This window comes from Mirounga leonina, unplaced genomic scaffold (genome assembly GCF_011800145.1).
Source record: "Mirounga leonina isolate KUSES-001 unplaced genomic scaffold, KU_Mleo_1.0 Mir_94, whole genome shotgun sequence".
Taxonomy (NCBI): domain Eukaryota; kingdom Metazoa; phylum Chordata; class Mammalia; order Carnivora; family Phocidae; genus Mirounga; species Mirounga leonina.
The window spans coordinates 17,293,488-17,315,658 of record NW_023270855.1 but is presented as its reverse complement, the minus strand read 5'-3'; the positions used below and the strand labels follow the sequence as shown (position 1 = coordinate 17,315,658).

The 22,171-nt window shown below is 36.8% G+C and overlaps 1 protein-coding gene across 1 annotated transcript in view; it reads left to right on the top strand.

The window, feature by feature from the left end:
* CHL1 (cell adhesion molecule L1 like) overlaps window positions 1-22,171 on the top strand; it is a 211,344-nt gene that overhangs the window by 135,453 nt on the left and 53,720 nt on the right. Inside the window, exons 6-10 of the mRNA XM_034996571.1 lie at window positions 9,155-9,277; window positions 10,365-10,535; window positions 11,470-11,517; window positions 13,941-14,061; window positions 19,057-19,241. Coding sequence (XP_034852462.1) covers window positions 9,155-9,277; window positions 10,365-10,535; window positions 11,470-11,517; window positions 13,941-14,061; window positions 19,057-19,241 — 648 coding nt within the window. The remainder of the gene's footprint in view (window positions 1-9,154; window positions 9,278-10,364; window positions 10,536-11,469; window positions 11,518-13,940; window positions 14,062-19,056; window positions 19,242-22,171) is intronic.

Genomic DNA, 22,171 nt, shown 5'->3' with positions numbered 1-22,171 from the left:
CCTTCCTTCCTTCCTTCCTTCCTTCCTTCCTTCCTTCCTTCCTTCCTCCCTTCCTCCCTTCCTCCCTTCCTTCCTTCCTCCCTTCCTCCCTTCCTCCCTCCCTCCCTCCCTCCCCTCCTTCCCTCCCTCCTAACTTAATGGGGTGGAATGACTGATTGTCCATGTAGAGATACATTTATTTGGAGTCTTACCTCACATTATATAAAAAATCCATTCCAGGTAGATTAAAGCCTAAACTTCGAGAGGGAAAAAAATATTTTTAAAAATTAAAAAAATGATTCGGAGAGTGTATTTATGATTTCAGGGTAGGGAAGTTTTCTTAAATAAGACGCATTGAAGTTCCGTTAAGGAAATCACTAAGGATTATTTGACTACATTTGATTTTTAGAACCCCTTTTTAAAATCAGAAGACCTCAGGAAGAAAGTGAAATGATAAGCCACAACCCAGGGGAAAAGAAATCATTGCCAATGACTATAACTAAAAATAATGTTATGTATTTATAAATAATTTTAAAAGAAAATTATAAAAAATAATTTTATAAGGAAAAAGAAGTGAAGTGGCCAAAGACATAGACTTGTACCTCAGACTGGAATGGCCAATGAGAATGTGCTCAACATCGTTAGTAATCAGAAATAGATTAACCATAACCCAAATAATAAAAGCATTTGTTCCCACAGAATTGGGAAATATTACGAAGTCTGAGAGTAACAATTTGAGGTGGGAACATGCAGCTACTGTAATATGTATCTACCACTTTTGCAGGTATACTTTTCTACCTGGTCTGTGGAAAATACTTGTCCTTGACTCCTTAATTGAAGATGCTCTTACCTGTAACCTCGCTATTCCATGTCCTTCGTCACACATGTGTGTGTCATCCATGTCCATTGGGCCTATTTGTGGTACCATTGCTTGAATTAAAAATACATTGGAAAAAACATGAGTCTACCGATGATAAGAATGAATAAATCTATTGTGGTATAGTCATACAAAAAATACTACTCAGCAGTGAAAATTGATGAATCTTAGGAATATGCTGCACAATAAAAGTGAATCTTGGAAGAATACATACAATATGATTTTTTTTTTAAGATTTTTATTTATTTATTTGAGAGAGAATGAGAGACAGAGAGCACGAGTGGGAAGAGGGTCAGAGGGAGAAGCAGACCCCCCGCTGAGCAGGGAGCCCGATGTGGGACTTGATCCCAGGACTCCAGGATCATGACCTGAGCTGAAGGCAGTCGCTTAACCAACTGAGCCACCCAGGCGCCCCACAATATAATTTTATTATTATAAATTCAAAATATGTAAAGATAAAATATTGTTTAGGGGTATGGTTGTATGTGGTAAAATTGTAATGAAAAACAAGAGAATGATGAAAAAAAGACTCAGGATAATAGTTACCTCAAAGGGAATGGGGGAGGGGATGGATTCTGCAGCAGACAGGAAGGTAAAGGTATTTTTTGTATGTTGGGTGATGGATAAAAGAGTGTTGTATTTCTCTGTTTCATTTTTTTTCTATATAAATGGAATTTTTGTAAATGCATAGTTAATCAGTAGCATGCTTATTTGTCTGAATTAGATATACTGGGTTATTAAGTAAGATATGATAGCATAGTAATGGACAAAGTACTGACAGTAAACTTGAAAACTGGCCTCAGGAGTTTAGGTTTGAAGTGACATTCAATAGGAGATGTTCATGAATTCTGGATCAGAAAGTATTACCATGATATTTGTGATCGTGGTCATAAAACTAGACAGATACATTGTCTCTAGGTATATAACTGTAGTCATATTATAGTTTATATTATAAAACTACATATTGGAGTCTAACTATAACCATATAATCTACCTATCTAATTACCTGAAATAACTGAAATAAGATACGTGTGCAAGAGAGAGGTATTAAAAATCTGTTGTAGGAGGCAAGGCATTAGCGTGATCCCTAACCTGAACTCTGATGGTTGCCATGGAGACACAAAGGAAAAGGCAGTAGCTAGATCTATTGCAGAGAAGCAAATGGTACATGTTAGTATAAGATTCAGCAATTAAAGGGTTTTAAAAAATATTTTCTCTCATTATCTAAGCAGACCAAGTGAAGGGGTGAACAATGTGAGGATAATTCTGGCCTGAATCTGCTAGCATTGAAATGAAGAGATGAGAGTCGCATGTGAGCCATGTAGTGGGTAATTACCCTGTTTTTCTGCTGCTGTTGAAAAGAGCAAAATAAATTAGGTTTCTTATGCATCATTTCCAGTCTCTCCGGAAATTACTTCATCGTCTAACAGCGTTCTGCAATCATTTCTATGTTGAGTAGGACCGCTACCCCAATTCCTAGGGGTTTATAAATCAGAGACCATTTAAAGCTTCCTACAACCTTTATCAATTGATTCTTTTCTTAAGCTGTAGAGAATCAATTCTATAACTATATCGATAGAAACGGGATTTGAATTTTAGAGTTTCATCTAATTTCTTAAAGTTTTCATTAGACTAACCTTAAAGGCTTTAGCTACCTAAGTTTTCACATGAGGACAGTAACTGAAAATCCCGTTATTACTTTCTACAAACAGAAACCTTTATACCCAATGTTAAGTTTTCTGCTTTCAGTAACACTGCAGTTGAGTTTGCTAGGGAATGAAAGAGTAAAAGAAAAACCAGCCAACCAAACACAACGCACTGTTTTCAAACATGGAAAAAAATCATTTAACTAAATGGATTTTCCACAATATGGCTTGGAGAGTTAGTCAGTGAATTATTCAACAAATCTTTATTAAGCTCCCCTCATGTGCCAGTCACTTTTCTAGGAATTTGAGAGATAGCAGTGAACAAAACAAAGACTGTCCTCAAGAAATTTCTATCCTGGGCGCCTGGGTGGCTCAGTTGGTTGAGCGACTGCCTTCAGCTCAGGTCATGATCCTGGAGTCCCTGGATTGAGTCCCGCATTGGGCTCCCTGCTCGGCGGGGAGTCTGCTTCTCCCTCTGACCCTAACCCCTCTCATGTGCTCTCTCTCATTCTCTCTCTCTCAAATATATAAATAAAATTAAAAAAAAAAAAAAGAAATTTCTATCCTATGAATATGGTGAGTGAGTTTGGGGAGAAGGTAAGGTTCTTTCTAGCCTTCATTTTGACAACCACCAGTGCAGTTAAAATGATATAAATGATTCCATTTGGGCTATTCAGTACTGCCTGTCATTCAGAGAACAGATCAGTCTTTTCCAGTTAGCATCCCTCCTCTGTCTCAGCCTCTAATGATTCTTCTGATTTTTTAAAATTTATTTTTATTTTTTTAAAGATTGTATTTATTTATTTAAGAAACAGAGAGACAGAGGAGGGGAAGGGCAGAGGGAGAGGGAGAAGCAGACCCCCGCTGAGCAGGGAGCCCAAGGGGGGCTTGATCCCAGGACCCTGAGATCATGACCTGAGCCAAAGACAGATGCCTAACCAACTGAGCCACCCAGGCACCCCCTTTCTGATTTTTTCAAAGATTTTATTTATTTATTTGAGAGCGAGAGTGTGTGTGTGAGCAAGAGAGCACAAGCATGGGGAGCAGCAGAGGGAGAGGGAGAAGCAAACTCCCTGCTGAGCAGGGAGCCAGATATGGGGCCTAATCCCAGGACCCTGAAATCATGACCCAAACCGAAAGCAGATGCTTAACCAACTGAGCCACCCAGGTGCTCCCACTTTCTGATTTTTTTAAAACAACTTTCTGAGGCATCATTTATATATCACAAATTTTATCAGTTTTGAATGCAAAATCAGTGAGTTTTTAAAATAAAATTTTAGTACAATCATCATCATAATCTAGTACTAGAACATTTTCATCATTCCCCAAGGATTCCTTATGCCCATTTGTAGATACTCTCTCTTCCTACCCCTAACTCTAGGCAGTCACTAATCTGCTTTCTGCCTCAGTAAATTTTTTTTCTGAACATTTCACATAAATGGAATCATACCATACCTGATTTTTTCCATCTAGTTCCTTCCACCTAGCGTGTTTTGTGATTTATTCGCATTTTAGCATATATTAGTAGTTTGCTCCTTCTTCTGGCTAAATAACATTACATTGTACGGATGTACCACTATTTGTTTATCCCTTCACCAGTTGATATCCATTTGGATTGTTTCCAAATTTTGGCTATTACAAATAGTGCTGTTAGGAAATCCACATGTAAATTCTCTGGAGTTTTTGAAGCATTTAGTTATATACTATTTGGGAGTCTTTTGGTTGTCATGTGTACTAACTGGGATACTTAAAAATGGTAAAGATGTCATGCTATGCTGTTCTTCTTTTGCATGCTTCCAGATGCTGCTTGAATGCATATTATCAGTTTCTGATTTATTGTTTCATAGGCTGAAGAATAAAAGAATGAATAAGAGTACTAAAGCAATTTCCACACACTATTAAAATAATCTAGGAAATGGCAGGCTTAAAGATGCAATCCACTATATACTGTTTTAATGGAAACCAATTAGAATTTCTGGTCTGCTGGGTTCTACATTTGTATAGCTTCCTCAGATTCCTCAGGACAATTCCCTTAAGACATACTTTGGCTATTTACTGCTCAGATTTGGGAGGGGCAGGGTAGCAAAAGCAGGGTCTGGTAGCATATGCTAATTTCTTTTACTGATGTATGCAAACCAACTAAAGAAGATCAATTTGTTAAGTTGAGAGTGCAACTTTGAGTTTTACAGGTTTTAATTAAGATCGAGGATTTTCCTCTCATCTATCAGATTGTGTGAATGACTAGAATGAAATGGGCTGGTTTGGGTGTCCTTCCTTAGCGTGAATTCATTACGAGCTCATAGACTGAAAGGCAGTGTTATTTCTCTGTAGTCCTAAATGGATTAATGGGGTACTCTATAGGAAATGGGAATCAATTAAATTTCTCTACAGATGGAAACTAGACTTAGGGTTGATACAGCATGTGAGCTCAGTGGCATGCATTCATGATAATGATGTCAGACTGTAAGCAATTCGCCAAACACATTCAATGGAAATGTAAGAAACTCAAAAAGCTCACCAGTCCAGTCCTGTAAATAGAGAGATAAGTCAAGATAGATAAAGTTCTATGGCCATAGGAAGGTTTGCCCAGTAATGGGGAGGAGTATCTTTAAACCATAGGTTCTACATGAAATACATACTGTTTCTTCCCTCTGGCCCCCTCCCTACCTCCTCTGTAAAAGCTAATTGCAAATATTTGCATACAATTACAGAAGTTGTTACAACGTAGGCTATAGGGAAAATCAGAAGGCGCAACAGAAGAAAAGTTCTATGTCCCTTTGCCCATCTCATTTCATACAGTATGGCAGGGTGTACCGTACGAAGTGAAAATACTTGAATAATAGCCAACATATATTGAGTGATTTTCAAGTGCCCCGTGCTATTTAATTGATTTATATAAAATGGTTTATTTAAACGTTGATACAAATCAGTAAATGAGGTGTCATTGCAGGTTGAGTGAGGAAACGGAAGCACAGTAAGTAACAGGTCAGATCACATAGTAAGTGAGGAAGCCAGGAATCAGCCCCAAGCAGCTGGCTCTAGTTTATGTGTATAACCCCGGTGCCATACAGTGCTGCCTACACTTTGATCATTCAGGTAACACATCCTCTAGATGAGCTGAAATAAGTTATACTTTTTTGTTGGAAATACCTTGGCAGTCAAGTGTCAGACTCATGGAGAGATAGGAGTGTAAGAAGACTTGATGTGATTTCTTGAGTATAAGAGAAAGATTATCTCTAGTTACATAACTTCATAGTGGTTAAGTCGCTTGTACCTTTTTCATTTAAGTGGCTTAGTTAGCACAATTTGTATCAAGTTAAATTATCCTGATGCTATCTCATTATTTTTACTATTAAGCATGTTGGCATGGTGAGACTGTACAACTTAAATTTTATAATATCCTTGCCCTTAAGAAACTTCTAGTCTAGTAGAGAGGTGATTTCAAAGGACTCTAGGATCCCAGAGAAAAATAAATGGGGGCACAGAGGGTAAAAATACTGGTCTGAAGCTACATGGCTAGTTAGTTTGAGTGCCTGGGCCAGAACCCAGTTTATACATAATATACTATAAACACAAAATATATTTTTTAGAAGTCATCTGCATTTCAAGTACAAAGATGCTACTTTTTCAGTATCTTAGGTTGAAAGAATTGAAATGATGAGTTTCAAAACTCATCATCACCATCTGAACTTGTAGAGGTCCTAGAAATTTTGTATTTGCTGGTTTGCTTTATATTGATAGTTCCAGTAAGAAGACTGCTGTCCACCTATCTAGTTTCTAGAAGAGTTCTTCATGCTAGATTCTGGCTGGGTTTTTAGGAAACTGTACCATTGGAGTTGTTACTAGAAATTTGTCTGCAACACTGAATAATAACTGTGCGAGCCCATTGGAGAACAGTAAACAAAGATGGGTGCTATCAACTGCTTGACTTCCTGATGCAGATAGACTGGTAGGGACATTATATATAAAGGAAACTGACTTCATGTAGACTTGGTTATTATGGGATTTTCAAACATTCTTAAACTTCTGCTTAGGTAGATGCTGATGTACAAGTAGATTTTGATTCCTTTATAGAAAGGCCATTCCATGGTCAAGTCCAGTGTTAGTGAAACATAATTAAATGATTGTGTTTTTGCTGTTGATGGGGAACTCATTTTTAAAAATGTTGGCAAGCTAAAGCAACATAGTTGCTTTACACAAAAGAAAAATGATTGTTTACAATTCACTTTTAAAAGTATCGCATCTGTCCAAACTCAACAATGCTAATGTTTATCACCAGAGAAATACAATTAACCAAAGTCATTGGTTGGGGTTATTTTTAAATGGAGTCATTTCTTTATTTGAATTAAGATAAAATTCATGCCTGCTGTTGAGTTACAGTAATTAAATTCCACATTTATCTGTGGCCATTAAAATGTTCACTTTCTAGCATGGACTCATACTTACTAAATAGTTTCAGAGTCGAAGAAGAAGACCATAAAAAAAATACTGACAAATTAATGTCTTTTATATTATCTATTCTCAGACCTTAAATGATTAAATATATAAATATTCTCTCCTTGTTTCCTGATATTAATTTCATCTTTGGTCAAAAACTGTTGTGAAGATTTATGGTATGTGATAAAGTGTTTGATAGACTTATAAATTTTATTTTCTTTATTTTTATTATTGATGCCTTGGAAGCCAGTTGAATTACATATTTACATCTTTGGAATTAGAATTTTATAATCTAGATTTAATTAATGCATGGATGCTAGTGCTTAATTGGCAGTTTGAATCATTAGAATTTTCTGAATACTCCTAAGGGGAGCTCTGCAATTAAAGCTTTATATATCTTATTAATTAGCTACTTTACAATAGATATCACCCAGGGAACTGTGTATTCCTGTAAAGCATTGTAGAGTTTGCTTGTTATGAAACAGGATTATAGGCTCTTTCCATTGTCTATGTTTCTCTTCCTCTATTGCCCCTGTATCTGAGTATAAACAGATTCAATAGCTATCTGATAGCACTGTTGACTTCAATACCAAAGAACACAGGGCTTCAGTTACAGCAAGTTACGCTAAACAAGTGATGTGAATTTGGAGCTTTGGGCATATAATAGTTTTGTAAGTTTCTACACATTACTTGCATAAGGTATACTTTCTACAAAATGATTTGTATAGCATTTGCTTTCAGTCAAAGCTAAGGCATTACCAAGTAGGTGGCATTGATATTTTATTTACAAGATCTTACCATTGTGAATGTCCCAAACATGCTTCCCTGTCTTCTGGTGGAAATTTCATGCTACCAAAGCAAAAAAAGGATTCCAAGATAGTTGCCATTTCAAACATGTTTCCAGCCTTGCCAAGAGAAATCTGCTACAATGGGTTGACCAAGAGGGAATCGAGGATTGTCACATGATTGAAGCCTACCTTCCAAATTGGCAAAGGCCCTGTATATAGCCCACTGCCCCTGAAGTGCTGTGCCTTGAAGGGTCCTTGAATTTAGACAAAAAGCAATTCATTGTAACTAGCTGGTGCACTGATAAGAGAAATGTCAGCAAATTCCTTCAACCACTCAGGAGTTGGGGTCAGGGTTGAGGGCAAGAGAACAAATACGTAGGAAATGCACAAAGCTTCTCAAGAAGAATTTTATAATAAATGAGTATATCTTTAGACTTCCAAGAATAATGATAATCTTTTGTGAACCACCATTTAAGAATGAAATACAGAGATGGAATACCCCCTGATAAATTCCATCAAGCCAACAATGTTATAAATACCTTAAGGTCCTTATCTTCCATAACAGCCTGAGTAATTCTATCATTCAAAGCCCCTCATAAAATCTAAAGGTATCAATATAGTGTTCAAGCAGAATACATTTTGAGTATTCTTAAAACTACCTTATAAATAATTTCATAAAAATAATCACACATTCATGCTGGATTTCCAATTCTGCATAGTTGTGACTTTTATTCCCATTGTAATTGTGTTGCTCTTTTAGGAAAGTGCCTCCAGCATGGGAAAGAAACAATATGTTAAATTATTGCGAAGTCTCCTTTCCTACATCAGTTCCATTTCATTTGAAATTTCATTTTCTGGGAGTGATTCCAACGTGGACGGTTCTCTTAGCAACTTAAAGTGGTCATGTTTGTCTTTTCATTGTTATTTGTACCATTTTTCCCATGTGGTCTTTGAATTTTTAATTTAGTTTGGTTATACTTTGAATAGAATATTTGCCCATCACATTCAAGGGCTTCACCATAAAGCCAGAGACAGAGAATATGTACTTGCCTAGAAAATAAATCACAGTGTTTGAAGAAAAAAAGTACGATATCTATCAGAATTTAAACTCAGTGAATCCTGTGACTCACAACTTGTATCTCTGTGCAGAGAAATATGCACAAGCATATTGTTGTCAATTGATGTCACATAGCAAAAATATTTGTTGTCTACACTTGTAAAATGTAGCAGCATTTTTAAAGTTATATAAGGTTGCACCCCAGATTCTTAACAGTATTTTCTTCTGCAGGGGAGATAGGAGAACCAAGATTTGGGGCATTGAGTTTGTTAAAAATACTCTATTTTTTAAAAAGAAGGTTTTAATATATTTCTTATAACATTAAAAGTTAATTTTAACATAATGTCTTAAATGATTTTTTTTTTACAAGATGTACCAAAATTCCCAAAAGAAAAAATTGACCCTCTTGAAGTGGAGGAGGGAGATCCAATCGTCCTCCCATGCAACCCTCCCAGAGGCCTTCCACCGCTACACATCTATTGGATGAATATTGGTAAGTAACATTCTGTACCATCCATAGGATTTTAATTTCATGCATCATGTCAAATAACATAGGGAAACAAAGATTGAAAAATAATCTAAGATTATCAACATGGGGGAAAAAAAGGAAAAAAAACATTATCATTATGGAATGAAATAGATTTTCAAAAAATTATATCCATCTATATAGTGTGTTCCAAGTTTTAACTATTCTATTAAGGATATATGTGAAAACACTAGAAAGCCCCTAAATATTTCTCTTGGTTTTATCATATCTGAGAGAGTAGAAGCTATTGATATGGTAAAGTATGTCTATGAAGAAAATACTTTCTGTATTCCAAACAACTTACTCACCTTTGGAATATTATCCATGTTAAAGTTGAAGATGCTTGGGTCTGTGTTGCTAGTGTTAGATTTCTATTTTAATAATGTTCTACCACTATAGACAGTGACCCACAGAGAAATTAGTCTTAACCTTTGTGTTTAATTTGCCAAAAAAAAATTGTATTAACACTCGAGTTGAAATTACAGCGTCTTGTAAAATCCTTCTGGCATGTGCCTTCACAATGTGCCCTAAATGTTTTCTCATTGTGGTCCCAAGAGAAAAATGACAATATTTATATAGTCCTCGGAAGAAAGTGAGAGAAACTATTCTTGGCTGCAGCCAAACGTTCCAGACTCCAATCACCCTGGAACATTCCAGACTGCATCCAGGAAAGACAGATTAATATCTCTCTCAGACACAACTTTTGGGGAGATCTGTTTGATTGGACCAATTGAACCAGTTTTCAGATAAGCCAGTACAGAAGTAGAGGCTTAGATGGAAAAGAGAGGTGGAATCTACAGACTGGTTGTGCACCAAGGGGCTTCTTTGGTTAATGGTCGAAAGCATGCTCCCAGAGGGTTGTTTTTTGTTTGTTTGTTTGTTTTTTACTTCTCACTCATTGTTCTTTTTGTAAGACGAGACTTACAAGGAATAGGAAGAACAAGCATGAAAAGAAAACAAAATGAAATAATAGGAAAGAAAGGAAAATGAAGAAGGGGGATGAGGCACAATAAAGGACAGTTGCCCCTATTAATGACAAGGTGTTTCTTTCCAGAATTAGAACACATTGAACAAGATGAAAGAGTATACATGAGTCAAAAGGGAGATCTGTACTTTGCAAATGTGGAAGAAAAAGACAGCCGGAATGATTACTGTTGCTTTGCCGCATTCCCGAGATTGAGGACTATTGTGCAGAAAATGCCAATGAAACTAACAGTTAACAGTTGTAAGTCCAAATAATTTATCGTTCCATCATGAATGCTGAATACAAATGTGCCTGTAATTTCATTCTGGCTGAAGCCAGTTAAAGCTGGGTTGATATTTTCCGCCATTGTTTAGCTCAACTCTGGAGACTTCATCCAGATGAAAGAGACATCTGCAGCTGCAGACCTACAGTAGCTCTGTCTCTCAGAGCCAGAAAATCAAATCTCAATTCACAGTACAAGTATATTTCATTTGACATCTGCAGGATCTGGTCCTTTGCAGTGGGTGAAATACACAGCAATCTTCCAGGGTTTCTGAAGCAAGTCTCAGGCTTTGATGCATTGTGATCTTGAGTAACCAGCAGGCTGCAAATGTGAGAGAAAACAAGAGTCAAAAATAAAAAGAATGAATATTATAATTTTTATCACATCAAGCTTTGTTGTCCTTCCCAAATTGGCAAAGTTATGTGGGTTGCTTCTCTTCCCTACTTGATTCTGCAGATGCCAGTCTGGGTTCCCAAATGGGAAAAAGTCATTAGTGGGAGAAAGAACCAAAAAATAATCCCTGACAGTTCACTGACTGAATATTTGGCTCTGGTAGAGTCGCAAGTTGGCATTACCATTCCATTGTCTGATTTGGTTCATGGTTTTTTCCATCTTCTGTGTAGATACACTATGCCAGGCCTTCACTATAGCATACCTTTTGGCAGCCCCAATTCCCTTCAACGGAGCTGTAATTTGTGTCCACTCGACCTGGATTCAGCTGTGGTAGTTTAAGATTAAACTCATTATAGTATTTTTTTTCCAATATATCCCCAAAGATGATGTTCTAGTGAAGCATGGTTGTATCTCATTTTGTAATCTTTCTAAGAGAAGACTATGACTTTTCATTCATTATTGATATCAGCATCTACCATTATGTTTGTGAGTTTTTTCTTTCATTTTTTTTTATTTCAGTAAGGCATGCTAATGACTCAAGTTCATCCACAGAAATTGGTTCCAAGGGTAAGTCGATCACATGAAGAATGTTGGCATTTATTTTTACCTTTTGTAGCTCATTGTCATCTCAGAATTTAAATTTTTCCTTCAATATCTTCATGAGTATATTAAAATACTAATATTTTTATAAAGGAAAACGCCTGAGCATAGAGGTTTCTATTACCCCCTCCTTCCTTAAATATGTGTGAAGGAGTGATATTTATAAATTCATCACTTTGTAAAAGTATATATGTAATACAATTCATATAGACAAAAACACATACACTCACACACATATATATATGCATATTTTTTAATGGAGTAATTATTTTGCGTCTCCTAAAATGTCTGCCATGGTTGAGTGACATTTTGGTTGGTAGCTGTTACATGCGTAAAGGAAAAAGAAATGGTTGAGTATCAACAGAAGTAGAGAAACACTAGATTTAAGAAAGTTAAATGGTTATTTTTCTAGTAAGACTTCTCAGAATACTTAACATGGGACTGTCTATTGTAACTCTGAGAAAGAATATAGTCTGCAACATTTTGCAGACTCATTTGTCTGTGAAATATTTCATTTTTACCCCCCACAGAACATCTAATAGAGCTAGTGTTTTTTGGAAGATGCCTGAGTAAATCTGAATTCTATAGTAAGCTAGTTTTTTTTTTTTAAAGATTTTATTTATTTATTTGAGAGAGAGAGAATGAGAGACAGAGAGCATGAGAGGGAGGAGGGTCAGAGGGAGAAGCAGACTCCCCGCTGAGCAGGGAGCCTGATGGGGGACTCGATGCCGGGACTCCAGGATCATGACCTGAGCCGAAGGCAGTCGCTTAACCAACTGAGCCACCCAGGCGCCCCTATAGTAAGCTAGTTTTCCACAACGAGAAGAATCCTTTACTTGAATGCAACACAGGTTCTTTATACCATTGGAACCAGTGTCTTAGCCTACATATCTGATACACTGGCAACATCACAAGGGCTGGATGAGGGCTCTTTTTGGTGCACCCTCAGTTTGACAGTGGACTGATTAGCACACATCCCCACCTTCATGATCATTGAGGTCAATAACCCAGTCATGTATATTGTATCTTTATAGCACTCAGTGAAAAATAATTGCATGAAATGTGTGTTCAACAATTATTTTTCCATAAATACTTACAAGGAACTGTCTCATGTAAACATTGGTACCAGTGCCCTTCATTTCTCTACTCTGAATGTCAGCTGTTGATACTTCCCACGTCATGTCAAATCACAGTGACATTGGATGGGGGAAAAAAACAATTTCTGTAAACATTTGGAAATGCTGTTAAAATTTACATTGAAAATGGAAGTCCTCATTTGCCATTGTATTTGAAAAGTACTCTTTTTTTTTTTAAAACATGGTATTTTTTTTTTTTTAAAGATTTTATTTATTTATTTGATAGAGAAAGACACAGCGAGAGAGGGGACACAAGCAGGGGGAGTGGGAGAGGGAGAAGCAGACTCCCTGCCGAGCAGGGAACCTGATGCGGGACTCGATCCAGGGACTCCAGGATCATGACCTGAGCCGAAGGCAGTCGCTTAACCAACTGAGCCACCCAGGCACCCCTGAAAAGTACTCTTGAGAAGTAACAAATGGAACGGTTCCATATGTATTTAGTGAGAGTGCTTGCTAATCCTTCCCTATAACCGTGTTTCTCTTTGAGGGGCTGAGACTGTAAACAGAGTCATCTTAAAGAGCTTGATAGGGCGCCTGGGTGGCTCAGTTGGTTAAGCGACTGCCTTCAGCTCAGGTCATGATCCTGGAGTCCCTGGATCGAGTCCCGCATCGGGCTCCCTGCTCGGCAGGGAGTCTGCTTCTCCCTCTGACCCTCCCGACCCTCCCCCCTCTCATGTGCTCTCTCTCTCAGTCTCTCCCTCTCAAATAAATAAATAAAATCTTTAAAAAAAAAAAAAAAGAGCTTGATAACTTCATAGATGCATGGGGTCCACCACAGACTTCCTGAATCAGAATTTCTAGGAGCAAGGCCTAGGGAGCTGTATTATAACAAGAATCTTATCAAATACTTAGGTACATTACATTAAATAAAAATATTTTCATTTTTACACAGCCATCAAACATGGCCAGGTATGATTAAAGTGTAGGATATAAAATCATAGACTATCAGTTAGCTCCTAAGGGCTTTCATCAAGAAACTAATTATCTGGAACTTCTGGAATTTGAAGATGTGGTTTCAATCACAACCTTCTTAAAACCTGGTACTTCGCTAAGTTAATGCGTCTGAAGGACAATCCATGCTTTATGGTAAGAATGGAGTCTATTTAAATGGTGATATATTAAAAATGTGTCTATGTATATATATACATAGATACATATAGGTATATACGTGTAAGGATGTTTTAAGAAAGATTTAGTGCCATGGGATTTTAACACTCTTAGTCTGGAAAAAATTTGTGACTTTTTGTATTATAGCAAATTCGATCAAGCAAAGGAAACCCAGACTGCTGTTGCCTCCTACTGAACGGGGCAGTGAGTCTTCAGTTATTATCCTCAAAGGGGACACCCTGCTGCTGGAGTGTTTTGCGGAAGGCCTGTGAGTAACTTGACCTCTGTTTATCACTTTGTCCATCCATTTCTGTAGAGAATAATGCTTCAGTTAAGCAGTTAATCCTAGACACACATTTTTAAATTATTTCTTTAAAAAAAACTCTGTTACTACATTTCTGGAGGAAGTAATTTGCACTTCACTCTACAGATTTCAGGCTGTGACTGAGATTGATTTATAATTAGATTGTTCTGTCAGTTTGTGATAGTGTGAATGGAGGTGACAATGACAACATTCTCCTTACCTAAGTCAGTGGGGAGATGCCATCCTTAGAGCTCGAGGTTCTTAGCTGTCAGCCTCTTACTGTTGCTGCTGGGTTTTTGTCTCTCTGCTATTCCATTTTGTCCTATTCCTTCTCGTTATGCAATGAGCTCTGATTCCTTTGCAGGTTCCAAGGAGCCTAATGTATCTATTATTTCACCCTGTTGACCTTTGCATACAAGGAGGTCCAGACCATGTAATTTTAGAGAGCTTCACCTGATAATATAATTAAGTCAAATTTTCATATCTGAAAAATCAGTGCACATTTCCAAATCCTCCAAAAAATGCCTTAAGGAAATTTCACTTGGTCATCTCTTAAAATCGTTACATTTGTTGAGTAAGTATCCCGAGTCTATGCAAATAGGGACCATCTTATTTAATTCTGAGTCATGGAAGTTTGCCTTTTTCCTGCCACCATCCCTCTATGCTTACCACCACACGTCCATTGCTACCATTGGGAATACCATGGGAAAATACATCCCACGATCCCAATACCCTGAGTTTACATAATTAGCTTGTAAGCTCAGGCCTTCTTTTGGCTGGGCACCTGGTTAGTGAAGTAGAATTTGAAATTTTAAAAATTGTAGTCATTCATAGTTCAGTATATATTCTGAATGGGTAGTTTTAAATTGGTTTTTGAAGAAAAAGAGTCAATTTTAAAGGTTTTGCAACCCCTAAGTTTTGCAAATGTCTCTTCCATCCAGCAAAGACATGCAGGTTGCCGGGCACCTGGGTAGTTCAGTCGGTTAAGTGTCTGACTCAAGGTTTCGGCTCAGGTCATGATCTCAGGGTCATGAGATTGAGCCCCCAGTGGGGCTCCATGCTCAGCGGGGAGTTGGCTTGGGATTCTCGCTCTCTCCGTCTCCCTCTGCCCCTCCCCCCCATGTGCACTCTCTCTCAAATAATAAATAAATAAATCTTTTGAAAAAGAGAGATCCACAGCTTATGTGTTTGAGATTGCCATAGTGTATTTGATGTAACTAGTTAGATGTGCCTTGTGACATGACCTCTGTTCCAAAAGTTTGGTCTCTGTATTATGTGAGAAGGTGAAAGCCTCAGGTTCAGTTTGAATCATGATGGTAACCACCTGCTCTGTTGTTCTTATTCATAGATGTTTACAGTGGTAGCAACTCAGTTCTTTCAGGATTCATCACTATTCTTGGTTGACTCTTTGGGCAGGGTGAACATTTCAGGAATTTTTTTTTCTTATTTCCCACAAATGCCATAATTTACCTCTTGAGTTGGCTGGGAACTGCATGGATTTTCAAAATAACACAAATGCTCTCATGTGCTTTTTGGAAAATGCAATGTCATGAAGCAATATATAGAAAGAAAATGGACATAAATATCTGTGTCCTTGGGACGGGATGATTCCTGATGGATTGTCAAAGAGTTTTCACCTACACTGGCTTCCTCCTACTCATGTTGGGTTTGTGTTGGATAATCTATCTTGCCTGGTCCTCTTTCAGATTTTGTATTGTAAAATTTTTAGAGTCCTTTAAAAATTGTTTTCTGAGAAGTTTTTAAACCATGAATGTTCTGTAGAAACAAATCATTATAACTTGGACGTTGTACTCTTTATTATGTGTCAGACACTCTATTTTACACTATACACGCATTAGCTCATTTTATCCTTGCCACATTTCAGGGCTATCATTATTCCCATTTGCAGGTTAGGTAAATGAAGCCCAGAGGCTGGAATTCATGTCTTCAAGCTCAGTGAAAAGTGGAGCTGGAACCCCATCCTTTCTGCCTCCAGACCCTAAACTACCTCTACATTTAACGTATTTCCGTATATTTCAACCAAATGAACTGTTCTCTTCAGCTAAGGGGACAGGGTGGGGTGGGGAAACCAAGCATGGCATTGTTTCTGAATCGGAAGAAGTGGCCTATAGTAGATATTTCTGTAAATGGTTAGTCATAATGAAAATGTTGATACCATTAATTAAAACAGGAAAAACTAAACAGGGTTTCAAGTCTACAGATTCTGTGAAGAAGGCAGAAATTTTGAATAGTAGAAATGACACTGTGAATCTCCTTCAGAAGAAGAGGCAGTGAGTGGAAAGTACACATTCATGTGCTAGTTCACACTCACTCCCACCCTGGAAAAGCTGCTTTAGGATTAGAGGGGGATATTGTTGTTTCCCTCTGTTGATCATTGGGCTCACACTGTTTCTTCTCTCTTGCCTCTCTGTTTTGTAAATTCATGAGCTAGGTGTGATTGTGTTGCAAGATGCTACATTGTAAAAATGTAGGAACTATAAGGAAGTATACAAACAAAAATTGGCTGGACAAGGACCTGAACAAAAATTTAAGATTATGAGATAGTGCATGTTTGTATAGTAAAAGGGATTAAGGATTAAGCAGTATATTTTCATTCAAAATTTCATTGCTCAAATACTGTTAGTATTTACTAACAGTACCTTAAATTTAAAAAAAAGAGAGAAGAAAAAAAATTGAGAAGAATATAAATGGACATCCTTGGAATGGGATAGATATGTCCCTAGATAAATGAGGTCTCATGTTCACCTGATACTTATAGGTAATCTTTTTATTCTCTTCTTTTAAGGGATAGGTATAGAGGATTAGACTAGTTTTTGAGGACTAGCAAAAAAAAAAAGTCCTGCAGAAAGTGAGATGCTTGCACTATTAAAACCTGGACTCATGGAAAAACTGCTTTGGAGGAACCGAGGTCCAGAGCAGCCTGTAATTTGGCAAACTGCCATTTTAACAGATGGCTTGGAAAGCAAGCAGTTAAGAGACTTGAGTTCGGCATCCTGTTAGGTGGTGTGCTCAGGAAGCCAGCAGCTAATACCCTCTCACAGCTGCCTGTCTGAGCATCACTGCTGTTCCCCACAGAAGTATGCCCCGTGCTCTCAGCCTGGGCAGATATAAAGTAGTGGTTCCAGCTCTGTACGGCTTGTAAGCACTTGAGCCTTGAATGGAGGAGGGGAAGAGAGTAAATGTGCATAAATTAAAGGACCTACATCTTTACCTCCAATATATATTTTTGCATAATAATGGAATTATTTTAACTGATCAATACAGTCTTAGATAATTGACAGAGACTATATGAGATAATTGTTCAGTTATCAACTAGTAGCTAATTAATTTGGCTACAAGCACACATTCCAAGAATATACAGTTAGGAAGTAAAAGGGGATGGAAAAAGCACAAATATAATAGAACACAGTGGTAGAAAGGACAAGTTTAGTGTTGGACAGACTTAAGTTCTAACATGTCATTTATTACCCCAGTAACTTTAAGCAAGTTAATTAACTTCTTAGAGCTTCAGAATCCTCACTGGTAAAGTGATGATAATAAATGCCCATCTTTAGAACATATCAATATCTTGTAGCTATTAATAATAAAAATAGAGTGAGGAAGGAAAAGCAGCATCATTAAAAATAGCAAAATAGGGGCACCTGGGTGGCTCAGTTGGTTAAACGTCTGCCTTTGGCTCAGGTCATGATCCCAGAGTCCTGGAATCGAGTCCAGCATCTGGCTCCTTGCTCAGTAGGGAGCCTGCTTCTGCCCCTCCCTCAGCCTGCCATTCCCTAACCCCCTTGTGCTCTCTCTCTCCCTTTCAAATAAATAAATAAAATCTTTTTTAAAAAATAGCAAAATAAAGTTTATTCCATTCATGTAGCCCAACTGGAGAGGAGAAATAAAATATTATCAGTTAAAATCGGCCATCAATGCTTTCCACATAATTCTTTTTATTTATCTATTTATTTATATATTTTTTTCCACATAATTTTTTGAAAAGATTTTATTTATTTTAGAGAGAGAGAAAGAGCGACAGTGCAAGTGGTGGGAGGGGTAGAGGGAGAGAGAGAATCTCAAGCAGACTCCCTGCGGACAGGGGACTCCATCCCACAACCCTGAGATCATGACCTGAGCTGAAACCAAGAGTCAGCTGCTTAACCGACTCAGCCACCCAGACACCCCTCCACATAGTTTTTAAATCACAAGAGTCATAGATGGCACCCATCCTCCACTCGTCTAGTTTTTGTGAGCTGGGATTTTTCTTAAACCCAGCTGGCTTGATTCTCCACTCCTGTTTCCCACCCTAAGGTGGAGAAAGTTATCCTCTTGATATGTGACAAGTTATCAGTTTGGTTTTAGTTTTGTTTTGTTTTTACTGTTTTTTTGTTTGTTTTGATTGGGTGATCTCATCTTTTCAAGCAAGGGAGATGTGGTTCATTCCCCCTTCCCTCTGTTCCCTAACAGAGGGAGAAAGCCATGTCTGCTTACTCTTGGGTCCTACTTTATCTTGTTTTTCAAACTCTTACAGGGAATGGGGCAGTTATTATTAGCCACATCAAATCACTTGCAAGGAGATTTCACACTTGAAATATATCTTGTAAATATTGAAAGTTTGAAAAATATCTTATGGTATTTCTGCGGGTCCAATTATCCACCCTTTTATCTAGCCACACCTATTCAGCTATTATAAGTAGTCAACCCTCTTAATAGAAGAAACTTGATTTCCGTAGAAGCAGACTATTCAAGGAGCTTTCAGTAAAGGAGATCTGATCCAATCTGACATTCACCATCGAAGGTGGTGTGCAGGTCTGTGCACAGGGAAGGCTAATTTTTATTTACTGGAGCTCTGAGTGCATACATAAAAGCATCATGTTAAGGGATGTGACCTGGGAGGCTCTTTCAATTTAATTGTGCACTTTAAAAAATGTTTATCACTCATTTATTGTGTTGCAGACCAACTCCACAGGTTGATTGGAACAAAATAGGTGGCGACTTACCAAAAGGAAGAGAAACAAGAGAAAATTATGGCAAGACTTTGAAGATAGAGAATGTCTCCTACGGGGACAGAGGGAATTATCGTTGCACAGCCAACAATTTCTTAGGATCAACCACTCATGATTTTCATGTTATAGTAGAAGGTACATTCCCCATGTTGATTTATTTTTCTTCTATTAAAAAAGAAAAGGTGAATTGCTATATGTAGTGGACCTACACTTCTAAAGCATATATGTTAAAACAGGTAAGCCATTTAAACTTTTAATTTGAGAGTGGGTACTAGATTCTATTATACTCCAATTAACCAGATTTGTCATTTACCCCACGATACCTTATAAAAGGGACAAATGGCAAGAAAAGATCTCATGTTAAGGATTAAACACAGATAACTTCCACATAATTTTTATTATAATAAACATATGATGCTGCATAATATTAAATCATAGAAGAAGTAAGCATTACAAAGGAAGGATTTATTATGATGAGTATCATGATGAGCTTGTTTCCCAGGCCTATGGTTAACTTGCTATGTCCTTGATCAATTTGCTTCACCTTTCTGTACATCAGTTTCTTCCTCAAAGAAATGAGGGTATCAGACAAATTATCTTAGTTCTTTCCTAGATACATTATTTTTCTGTCCATATCTTGGGTTCACATGACATTTAATATGTTACTTATGAGGAAAGGGTAGACTGGATGCTAGAAATACTAATTTTCTATCAGATGATGCAAAATACACATTATATTCAAGTCATCTCTGTAAACCCAAGCCTTTTAATCAATAGAGGCTTAGCTATTGTTTCTTATATTCACAGAAATAAGTGGGCCATGATGTCATCATTTTAAAAAAAATCTACATATCACACCATGTAGATATTGGAGCTGTGTCTACCCTGCAAGTAAAGGTTATCTAGGCATCTTGGGAATCTGATTGATGCAGACTGTTTTCTGTGGGTCTGATTACATTGAGGTCTCCTATCTATAGTTTGGTTGACTGTATTGATCAAATTGATGGATTGATTACTGCATCTGTACTTATTTAGTACTGTGTAGGTTTAACTACTGAAAGGAATTATCTCTTTCAGGATCCTATTTAGTGAACCAATGCTCTAGGGTTTCCATTTGTATTCCAATAAAGTTTACTGCTTAAGCCTTCAGTTTGTGCAGGGAACACCTAAGTAAAAGGCTGACTGTTTTAATTAATGGGGGAAAAAAATGAAGACTCAGACACACATTCCACTTACAAGTAAATGTTAGGATAATTGTTTTAGTCGTCTGCTGTTTGGAATGACACTGCGTTTCCAAGACCTAGCCCACAGTGTATATGATTAAGTTAGGGAAGAGCGGAAAGCCAAATGAGAATATCATTTTCCTTGATTCAAAAAAAGCAAAACCTATATAGGAGAAATATTACTCATATTACCAATATTACGCATAAATATCATTAGCTGCCAACAGTGATACATTCCTCTGATTTTAAATTAGTCACAAAGAAATTCAGAGAGGAAGAGTTTGAGAGGTTTGTATATATATTTTTAGTCATCATTAGATGCTCCCATATAATTCAGCTACACCATGCTACAGGGATATTTTCCTGTAACCCTTTACCCCTGCCCAGAGCAAACACATACCCACAAACCAGACATGTCTAATTGTTAACTGCTCCTACTCCAAGTTGCTGACTATTAGAAATCCTTCCAGATGGCTGGAACATTGCTACGGTAGCTGAATATTTTAACAATCTGGCCACGGTTTTCTTGACTGTAAGACTGAAGCTTTCAAAAGCATTGCAAGGGTTGCAAAAAAAAAAAAAAAAAGAAAAAGAAAAAGGATGTAAACTTAATTACGCAATTTAAAATGTTGACTATAGGACTCCAAAGGAATCTAGGTTTCCTGAACGAATTGTCCTCACTATTCATAAAACAGCTATTAGCACTATTGAGATGTAAATTATGTTTTTATTAGGAACATTTAATCTTTTCTCCTTAATGAGAAGCTACTAAATGTGCCCTCAGTTGTATGTTTTAGTAGTTTCTCTTCACACATGCAAGTGAAAGGCAAACTGGGCTCAAGAAGTCGGTTTTTCTTTTTTTTAAATGTGAAAGCAGTAAATATAAGCCTCATTAATCATAAGCACGGATGAGCTTATTCTATTCAATTGTCTTCTGCTTTCCTGCACTTTCTTTCCCTTTTTTGTCTCTTGTTTAGAAACTCAAATGAAATAACAAGGATTACCATAGGATCACAGAACAATGCTACTGTGAACTTTGAAAATCGAGGCCATTCTGAAAACACCCATTTGTGCTTAAATAAAAGCATGTGTTATATTGTATTCTCTATGTGATGTTTCTTCTTTATTACTAAACACAATCAAATTCTGTAATTGAAGTTGCAACATTCTAAATATGAAAACCATATGCATTTTCAAATTCTGTCATACATGTAAGCAAAAACATCCTTGTCTTGACAAGGCACAGGTATCCTTTCTAGGTATCTATGATATAAATATTTTACATTCAATAAGGAGAGATGTTAAAATGGCATCTAAGATACTCTAAATCCGGGAATCAGAATATGACCACAATCACATTTTAACTAATTATTTAAAAATAAACTCCCACCAACAGCATTCATGTAGTAAACTTTGGAATCATTTAAGACTTTTGAATTTTAGTGTAAAAGGAAAGTATTTATATGTAATTATATACTCATAATTGTCTTAAAAAGATATCATGAACTCAAATGCAATTCATTGATATACTTAAGAAAGCCTCATTTTCAAATAATCTGTTATTTCTAAAGAGTTACAATTAAATCCAAGTTTGATGAACCTAACAATTTTGATTTAATAGAATATAGATATTTAGTAGGAATCCGTTACTAAGAAAATAGCTTCCTTGTTGTTTTATAGGTACCAAATTTCCTATTTTATTTCATTTCATTTTCCTTCCAGTGATAAATGTCTCTAATTAACTTGCTTATTATATTCTAAATGTTCAGTCATTTGCATCTCAGTTTTTAACAGCATACAGAAATTATCATCTTTTTTTATTTACAATTTGACAAATTGAGT